This window comes from Calidris pugnax, unplaced genomic scaffold, assembly GCF_001431845.1.
Source record: "Calidris pugnax isolate Ruff unplaced genomic scaffold, ASM143184v1 scaffold133, whole genome shotgun sequence".
In the NCBI taxonomy this organism is placed as follows: Eukaryota; Metazoa; Chordata; class Aves; order Charadriiformes; family Scolopacidae; genus Calidris; species Calidris pugnax.
In genome coordinates this window covers 2,388,841-2,397,388 of record NW_015090977.1, presented here as the reverse complement: position 1 = coordinate 2,397,388, position 8,548 = coordinate 2,388,841, and the positions used below count along the sequence as shown (strand labels likewise).

Genomic DNA, 8,548 nt, shown 5'->3' with positions numbered 1-8,548 from the left:
GGGGCGCGGGGAGGGGGGGGGGGGGGGCAGATAACTTTGGTCTCGCCAAAAGCATCCCACTGCAGTATTGCAGAGCCACTGCCAGCGCTGAGAGCCATTTCTGAACTGGAAAGTTCCTGCTGCACACACTTTCCTCTCTCCTGCTTTGTTAGTAGGGATTTTCTATGGAAGCAAGAGTCTTTGTTCCTTCCTGAGGGCTCCTGGTTTACCCTCCTCCCGCTAGGAAATGAGCAAGAACAGCAGATCTTTAAGAAACAAAGCTCTTTTTCGCATGTAAATGCTCCTGAAGAATGGCAGCAACCCGGGGGAGACAAAGCAAAGCTGTTTCCACAGAGAAATGCGGGTCCTGGCTTTCCAGCAGTACTTGGGGGGCTGACACTGTCCTGTTCCCCCCCTGGGATGGGGCAGGCTCTGCTGGAGAACCGTGCTCTGGGGCCTGCGGCTGCCATAGGTTGCAGGTTGTACTAACCTTATGCTATTTTTTTATTTTAAGAAACTCTGTACGATGGGAATTTGCCTGGGAGCGGCTCCTTACCAGGGATGTGTCGGACCCCTACGGGGAGGGGCGAGTTGTGTGTTGTCGAGCTCCTTTTTGGCTGTCTTTGTTTTTAGTTTTCCCTTACTGTCAATAAAAATTCTACTTTTGGGAAGCTGCCCGCATGCCACGTGTCTCTGCTTCCTGCGGTGGACGCTGCGGTGGCCACGAGGACTTTGCACCCTTGAGCAGTGCCTGAGGGGGTGCGATGCCTCGTACAACCTTGGTGTTCCCCCCCTGGGTTCTCGTGGTCGGCTAATTTCAGGGATTTGGGATTGCACCACGCATTTCTCTGAGAAGAATAGGGTTTGCAGGGAGCAGCTTTGCTCTTTGGTGGTCTCTGATCTCCCAAGACTCTGTTGTGGCAAAACAGGGGACAGCTCTCAACTCCCATTGCTTTTTCCTTGTGGAATTTGGTGCTGGTGCAAGAAGATCTTTCTGTTGTCCTCACTGGGTGGGAGAGGGGACACTGTGCTGAGCCACGCTCATCCCTCAGAAGTTGGTGGCCATGCCCTGCCTCTGGGCACTGCTCTTAAACTCTTCACTACAAGAGTTTAAGACTTGTAAACTCCTAAGTTTACAAGTCTTAAACTTGTAGTCTAAACTACATAAAGAGTCAGGCTGTGATCACCCACCACCGGGCAGGGACACGAAGCATCTGCCTTTGTCCTAGGGCTGGCAAAGCTTCTCCTGTCCCACTCCAAAGAGCTCTTTGAGGCATTTGAGGAGCCTCCAGGGAGGGAGAAGGTCCCCTCTCCTCCCTGAGCAGCCCCTGCTGCCATTGCAGGGGAAGGAGTCAGTGCTGGTGTGATGGTCCAATTCATTCACTCTTCCTCCAGAGAAATGCACCCCTGGGGAGCTGGAGCACAACCATCTGGAGCTAAAACCAGGGCTGTGTCCTGTGCTGGTGTGGGGACAGGAGCTGTGTCCCCACCCAGAGCAGTGGGTCACCCTCCCCAGTGCCCAGGAAGGTGACGGGACCCGGTGGGAGCTGTGAGGAACAGCTCAAACCTACTCAATACCCACCCACCCCTGAGTGTTTCCCCTCCCACAGCCCTGCGAGTGGGATCAGCCCCTGGGATTTCTCCTGGAAGCCGCCCCCGGTGCGATCCCTCCTCCCCACGGAGATGGGATGAGGCTGCACCATCTGCTCCAGTGACCAACTTTATTACAACCGAGACCCGCGCGGGGGGAATCAGGGCCGGGGCTCTCCAGGCTCTGCCTCAGCTTGGCTTTTCAGCCTCTTCTTTCTGTTCCTCTCCTTCCTCCTCCTCTTCCCACTGGTGGTGGGGACCGGGGATGGAGGGACTGGGGCTGGCTCCTTGCCCAAGCCCTCCTGCACCGGGGCATCGCTCAGGATGGCGTTGGCCACTTCCCCCACGTCTGCCAGTGGGGGGTTCTGCCCCACAGGACGACTCATCTCCCCATTTTCTGAGAAGCCTTTCTTTTTCAGACCTTTCCCCTTCTTTTTCTTGTCTTTCTTCTTCCCCTTCCTTTCTTTCTTGGCTGCCTTGGGGCGGGCAGGAGTGTGATGCTCCACCAGGATGGCTCCTCCACCCGTCTCGCTGCTCCACGGGGGGATCAGGGGGACCCCCCCAGGCCTCGCTGCCCGATCGATCAGCTCCCCCCCAAACTCATAGAGCACCGGCTCCCTGGGCACCGCGATGGCCACCGTGTTGTACGCCTTGCACCTGTGAGAGAGGGAGGAGGCACGGGGTGAGGTGACCCCTGGGGGGACAGGCTGGTCCCCCCATTGTTGGGGGGGGACACTCACCAGACGTAGAGGTAGGGCTCCACACACTCCTCCTTGTAGGTGAACTCGAAGCAGGGCACCTGGATGACGTTGAAGAAGGCCTGTCCCACCACCCGCGAGGCCGTGTCGTTCACCCGCCGCAGGCACTCCTTCAACCTGCCGTGGGGCGCAGATGGGGTGAGGTGGGGGGGGGATCCAGGGGGGCTGGGAGCACCCCCTCCCCAGGGGATGGAGGGATGCTGCCAGGGGCTGCTCACCTGCGGTCGCAGTCGCAGTGGCTGATGGTGTGCCAGCGCAGGTTGCGGTAGCCGTAGCGGGCGGTGAAGGGGTGGATGACGTGCTGGCAGTGGTCATGGTCCCGGCAGCAGCGGTCCGTGTCCCGGTGTTCCCCTGCAGGGAAGGCACGGGGCACTTGGGATTCATGGATTCATGGATTTGACAGAGTTGGAAGGGACCTCTAGAGACCATCCAGCCCAACTCCCCGGCCAAAGCAGGGTTGCCCAGAGCACATCACTCAGGGCTGCATCCAGGTGGGGCTTGAAGATCTCCAGAGAAGGGGACTGCACACCCTCCCTGGGCAGCCTCTTCCAGGGCTCTGCCACCCTCACCCCAAAGAAGTTCTTCCCCATATTTGAGTAGAACTTCCCATGGTCCAGCTTGTGCCTGTTGACCCTCATCCTATCGCTGGAAACCACTGAAAAGAGTCTGGCCCCATCCTCCTTCAACCCACCCTTTAGGAACTTGAAAATGTAGATAAAGTCTCCCCTCAGTCTTCTCCAGGCTAAAGAGCCCCAGCTCTTTGAGTCTTTCCTCATAAGGGAGGTGCCCCAATCCCTTAATCATCTTAGTTGCCCTATGCTGGATTCTCTCCAGCTCTTTCCAGTACTTCCCCGTCCCTCTTGAACTGGGGAGCCCAGAACTGGACTGGGATGGAGACTGGGGCTGCACCAGCACCACAGTGGGGAGGAGAATGGTACTAGGCTGGGGTCAAGATGGGGAACAGGACCGGAACAGGACCAAGAGATGGACTAGGCTGGGATCAGGAGAGGGACCAGGAGTGGAATCAGTTGGGATTGGGAGCAGAATGGGAGCAGGATGGACCAGGGACCAGGCTGGGGATGGAGTGAATCAGGACTGAACCAGCACCAGTGTGGGACCAGTGGTGGGACCAGGGTGGACCAGCCCCGGGGTGGGGAACAGACAGAGGTGAACTGGTGGACAGCAACTGGACCGACACTGGGGTGGGGACCGATGGGGACTGAACTAGCCATGGGGATTGGGGTGGATTGGGACTGGGGTGGGACGGGACTAGGGTTGGTGGGGACTGACCCAGCACTGGGATGGGGAAAAAGGGAAGGGAAGGGAAAAAGGAAGGGAAGGGGTAGGAAGGGATGGGAAAGAAAGGGATGGGAAAGGATGGGAAGGGAAAAGGGAAGGGAGAAGGGAAGGGAAGAGGTAGGAAGGGATGGGAAAGAAAGGGATGGGAAAGGATGGGAAGGGAAAAGGGAAGGGAAGGGAAGGGAAGGGAAGGGAAGGGAAGGGAAGGGAAGGGAAGGGAAGGGAAGGGAAGGGAAGGGAAGGGAAGGGAAGGGAAGGGAAGGGAAGGGAAGGGAAGGGAAGGGAAGGGAAGGGAAGGGAAGGGAAGGGAAGGGAAGGGAAGGGAAGGGAAGGGAAGGGAAGGGAAGGGAAGGGAAGGGAAGGGAAGGGAAAAGGGAAGGGAGAAGGGAAGGGAAGAGGTAGGAAGGGATGGGAAAGGAAGGGATGGGAAGAGATGGGATGGGAAGGGTTAGGATGGGGGGGACAGGTAGCAGCGGCCCCAGCGCCCTTACCCAGCTGCTCGTAGGCATCCGCGTTGGTGCCCGCGCCGCACCACAGCGTCCCGGGGTAGGTGAGCCCACGGCGGGCGCGGGGCCGTCCCGGCGGGGCCGCTCCGGTACCGGGGGCCGGTCCGGGGGCGGCTGCCAGCGGCAGGAGGAGGAGGAGGAGGAGGCGGCAGAGCAGCCCCGGGGCGCACATGGCACCGCACCGCCCGCCGCCGTGGGGCCGCCTTATAGCCCCGCACATCCCGCCCGGGCGGGGGGGCTCGCCACGGCACGGCACCGTGCGGGGGGTCCCCGCAGAGCCGGGGTGCTTGGAACCGCTCCCCGGAGCCGCGGCTCATCCCCGGGCCCCGCAGCCCGCGGGGAAGGGGTTACCCCTCCCGGTGGGGCCGGGCCCCGTTGCTGTGGCAGCCGGTGGGGTGATGTGCCGGGGCCGGTAACGTGCCGGCCCCAACGTGCCCGCCCCGTGACGTGCCGGCCCCCCCAAGGATCCGGCCCCGGAGCGGCCCCCGACGGGAGAAGGATGCTCCCTCTGGCCCCGTGTCCCGTCCCACGGATGCTCCCTGCCATCCCATGTCCCCATCCCACGGATGCTCCCTGTGACCTCGTGTCCCATCCCACGGATGCTCCCTCTGGCCCCGTGTCCCATCCCACAGATGCTCCTTGCAACCCCACGTTCCATCCCATGGATGGATGCTCCCTGCAACTCCACATCCCGTCCCACGGATGCTCCGTGCAGCCCCATGGCCCCCCCCACATACGCTCCCTGCCATCCCGCGTCCCCATCCCACGGATGCTCCCTCTGGCCCTGTCCCGTCCCATGGATGCTCCTTGCAATCCCACCCCATCCCATGGATGGATGCTCCTCCCTGCAACTCCACATCCCATCCCACAGATCCTCCCCGCTGCCCCACATCCCGGCCCAGGGATGCTCCCTGCAGCCCCATGGCCCACCCCACATACGCTCCCTGCCATCCCGTGTCCCCATCCCACGGATGCTCCCTCTGGCCCCATGTCCCATCCCACGGATGCTCCTTGCAACCCCACGTCCCATCCCATGGATGGATGCTCCCTGCAACTCCACATCCCATCCCACAGATCCTCCCTGCTGCCCCACATCCCGTCCCACGGATGCTCCGTGCAGCCCCATGGCCCACCCCACATAAGCTCCCTGCCATCCCACAGATGCTCCCTCTGGCCCTGTCCCGTCCCACGGATGCTCCTTGCAATCCCACCCCATCCCATGGATGGATGCTCCTCCCTGCAACTCCACATCCCATCCCACAGATCCTCCCCGCTGCCCCACATCCCGTCCCACGGCTGCTCCGTGCAGCCCCATGGCCCCCCCCACATAAGCTCCCTGCCATCCCACAGATGCGCCCTCTGGCCCTGTCCCGTCCCATGGATGCTCCTTGCAATCCCCCCCCATCCCATGGATGGATGCTCCCTGCAACTCCACATCCCATCCCACAGATGCTCCCTGTAGTCCCACATCCCGTCCCATGGATGGTCCCTGTGGCCCCACGGATGCCCCACGGTGCCTTTCACAGGGGCAGCCATGGTGCCCCATGCCCAGCCAGGGCTGGCAGCCCACAGTCTCCCCGCAGCTCCCAGTGTGGCTGCCAGGACTCATCCCCCTTGGCTGCCTCCCCGGCCATGGAGCCCATTGGCAACCTGGGCACGGCTCTGCTTCACTGGGCGGCCAAGGGAACCAGTGTTCAGGGGGGCAGGACAGTGCCTGGACACCCCCAAGGGGGACATCCGTGGCCTCAGAAGTTCCTCCTGCTGCCCAAGACCCCGGAGGCCATGGGGCTGCATCCTGAGCATCACCCTGGTGTCACCGGTGCAGGTGGCTGGGGACACCCCAACCCTGATGGTCCCCACTACGCAACTGCCTGGCGGGGACAGCAGAGCCCGGTGGGGGCATGTTGCCAGCCCTGCCTGGCACTGGCCCAGGGCCCGGCTGGCCGAGGGGGCTGGCAGGGACCCAGCGCTGTGGGGGCTGCCCCTTCTCAGCTGTTGCTGTCTGTGAAGCTCCCCGTGACGGTCCCGCCGGGCTCAGCCTCGCCACCAGCACCCAGGTACGGACGGAGCCCACCCAGGCCACATTTAGGACCCCAGGGTGCCCATGTCGGGGTGTGGATGGGGAGGGTGGGGGTCAGCGAGCCACAGGGAGCCCTACGGGGGACTGTGGGTGGGGAATCTCACCCCCGTTACATGGTCGGTGCTCGCAGCGCCCGCGCATGGACTTGTGCCACGTCCCCCCCACCCGAGAGAAGGGCTGGTACCTGGCGCTGATGGCCCCCAACGTCAAGGGTCCCAACTACGCCTGGCTGGACCCCTCCCGGCTCTACTGCCACCCGCAAGTACACACCACCCAGGGTGGAGGGCACTTATGGGGGTGCCCGGGTGGGCTGCAGCTCCACGGGGCTGTCAGGGCACTCGGCCCATGCCCGTGGGCACTGCCATGTGGGCTGCAGGTGCCCGTGATGGGCACCCAGCACCTCCGCTCTCTCCCCAGGGCTTGCAGGACTGCGTGGCCGACCTGCTGCAGCCCTTCCAGGGAGACCCCATCGACATGGTGGCCGGTATCGACGCCATGGGCTTCATCCTGGGTGAGGGTGGGACGTGGGTGAGCCCAGGGTCCCCATCCCTCGTCCCTGTTGGTGGCTGACGGCACCGTGCCCACCCCCAGGCGCCGCCGCCGCCGCCGTGCTGCAGAAGGGCTTCCTGGCCATCCGTAAAGCTGGGCACCTCTGTGTGCAGACGGTGTCACAGCCCTACACCGACTACTCGGGCCGGGAGAAGGTGATGGAGGTCCGCACTGACGCCATCTCGCCGGGTGAGAGGGTGGGGGTGCTCCCAGCAAGGTGTGTGTGTGGAAGGGGGGATTGACAGCAGTGTGCCCAGGTGGCCAAGAAAGCCAATGGCAGCCTGGCTTGTATTAGAAATAGTGTGACCAGCAGAAGGCGGGAGGTGGTTGTCCCCCTGTGCTCAGCACTGGGGAGGTCCCACCTGGAGTGTTGTGTCCAGTTTTGGGCACCTCAATCCAAGAGAGATCTCAAGGGGCAGGGGCAGAGGAGGGCAACGAAGCTGGTGAAGGGCCTGGAGAACAAATCATATGAAGAACGACTGGGGGAGCTGGGGCTGTTTAGTTCGAGGAAGAGGAGACTGAGGGGTGACCTCATCACTCTCTAAAATCACTTGAAAAGACATTGTAGAGAGGTTGGTGCTGGTCTCTTCTCACAGGTAATTAGCGATAGAACAGGAAGGAATGGATTCAAGCTGCCCCAGGGTAGGTTTAGACTGGACGTTAGGAAGAAGTTCTTCACAGAAAGAGTGGTCAGAGACTGGAATAGGCTGCCCAGGGAGGTGGTGGAGTCACCATCCTTGGATGAGTTTGTTGTTTAGATGCGGTGTTGGGGGGATATGGTGTAGGGGAGAACTTTGTAGGGTGGGGTTGATGGTTGGACTCGATGATCCCAAGGGTCTCTTCCAACCTGGATGATTCTATAACAGTGCGGGCACCGGGCACTGGGCCACAGCCTCTGCCCCTTCCCAGGTCTGCGCATCCTCCTCGTGGACCAGTGGGTGGAAACCGGGGGCACCATGCGAGCGGCCATCCAGCTGGTGGAGCAGCTGGGGGGAGTCGTGGCAGGTAGGAGAGGGGGGGTGGGTGTTACTGGGGCACCCTGGGAGCATTGTCCCTGTACCCCACAGTGGTTGCACTGAGCCCCCCACCTTGTCCCTCAGGTGTGGCCGCCATCTGCATCGAGGGCAGCGAGGGCGGGCGGTGGATCCGGGAGCATTACAAGTGTGCCCACTGCGTGCCCCCCAGCCTGCAGCCCCGCTTCGACCGCCACCAGCTCGGCCAGGAGTGATGGGGGGCTGGCACCCCCCCCACCGTGCCCTCCTGCAGGGCTACCAGCAATTTGGGACAGGGATACCCGGAGCATCCCCCACCCGCTTTGGCTTTCACTGTACCCGAGATGCTCACCCCTCCGTGGGGGCAGCCATCCTCCCCTGGCTCCATCCTCCCACCAGCCTGCGAGCCTGGGGGGGCTGTGCCAGGGGGCAGGGGGAGTCACAGCCGTCTCCAGCCTCACACCTTTCTTAAAAAGCATTAAAAAAGTTTTATTAAGAAAAACGGGAGCCCAGGGGCATCTCCCCCTGCAAGCGGTACCTGGGTTTGCATAGCTGAGGGAGCCGCACAGGCACCCCTGCCCACCCCAGCTGGGGGTGCCCGGGCAAATGGGGGGCCAGGGGGGCTGGGGGCAGCTCCTCGGGGCCGGCCGGGGCCACCCCTCTTTGGTCCAGAGGTGTGAGCGTGGGGGGGACACACACCGGGGGCTGCCCCCTCACTGGCAGCACTTGGGTTTCTTGCGTGGCGCCGACAGGTACAGGTCGCTCTCATTGCTGCTGATCCCTGGGGGGACAGAG

At 62.4% G+C, this 8,548-nt stretch overlaps 3 protein-coding genes across 4 annotated transcripts in view; 1 reads left to right on the top strand and 2 right to left on the bottom strand.

The window, feature by feature from the left end:
- Positions 1 to 1,730: 1,730 nt before the first annotated feature.
- Positions 1,731 to 4,514, bottom strand: PROCA1 (protein interacting with cyclin A1). The gene is made up of 4 exons (XM_014953014.1): positions 4,118 to 4,514; positions 2,546 to 2,678; positions 2,310 to 2,444; positions 1,731 to 2,226 (listed from the first exon to the last, which is right to left on the bottom strand). Exons 1-4 carry the CDS (start codon positions 4,350 to 4,352, stop codon positions 1,731 to 1,733), a joined length of 999 nt encoding a protein of 332 aa, XP_014808500.1. The 5' UTR covers positions 4,353 to 4,514.
- Positions 4,515 to 5,979: 1,465 nt separating this feature from the next.
- On the top strand, positions 5,980 to 8,366 carry LOC106894430 (adenine phosphoribosyltransferase-like). 2 transcript variants are annotated; one of them, XM_014953075.1, is made up of 6 exons: positions 5,980 to 6,189; positions 6,343 to 6,474; positions 6,630 to 6,723; positions 6,804 to 6,925; positions 7,671 to 7,766; positions 7,862 to 8,366. In XM_014953075.1, exons 1-6 carry the CDS (start codon positions 6,034 to 6,036, stop codon positions 8,303 to 8,305), a joined length of 1,044 nt encoding a protein of 347 aa, XP_014808561.1. In that variant the 5' UTR covers positions 5,980 to 6,033; the 3' UTR covers positions 8,306 to 8,366. The 2 variants fall into 2 exon arrangements, with proteins under 2 accessions (XP_014808561.1, XP_014808562.1); XM_014953076.1 differs by having other exon boundaries at positions 6,012 to 6,189; positions 6,804 to 6,950; positions 7,862 to 8,140.
- RAB34 (RAB34, member RAS oncogene family) overlaps positions 8,222 to 8,548 on the bottom strand; it is a 5,456-nt gene continuing 5,129 nt past the window's right edge. Inside the window, exon 10 of the mRNA XM_014953013.1 lies at positions 8,222 to 8,534. Coding sequence (XP_014808499.1) covers positions 8,467 to 8,534 — 68 coding nt within the window. The 3' untranslated portion in view covers positions 8,222 to 8,466. The remainder of the gene's footprint in view (positions 8,535 to 8,548) is intronic.

What these genes read in the sequence shown, in the direction of transcription:
- PROCA1 (XM_014953014.1), bottom strand. Translation starts at nt 4,352, where the DNA reads ATGTGCGGGGCTATAAGGCGGCCCCACGGCGGCGGGCGGTGCGGTGCC. An exon ending in GGATGCCTACGAGCAGCTGG is followed by an intron (nt 2,679 to 4,117) that starts GTAAGGGCGCTG and finishes CCTTCCCTGCAG; the next exon opens with GGGAACACCGGGACACGGAC. An exon ending in GAGCCCTACCTCTACGTCTG is followed by an intron (nt 2,227 to 2,309) that starts GTGAGTGTCCCC and finishes CCTCTCTCACAG; the next exon opens with GTGCAAGGCGTACAACACGG.
- LOC106894430 (XM_014953075.1), top strand. Translation starts at nt 6,034, where the DNA reads ATGTTGCCAGCCCTGCCTGGCACTGGCCCAGGGCCCGGCTGGCCGAGG. An exon ending in GGCTCTACTGCCACCCGCAA is followed by an intron (nt 6,475 to 6,629) that starts GTACACACCACC and finishes CTCTCTCCCCAG; the next exon opens with GGCTTGCAGGACTGCGTGGC. An exon ending in GCCGGGAGAAGGTGATGGAG is followed by an intron (nt 6,926 to 7,670) that starts GTCCGCACTGAC and finishes GCCCCTTCCCAG; the next exon opens with GTCTGCGCATCCTCCTCGTG.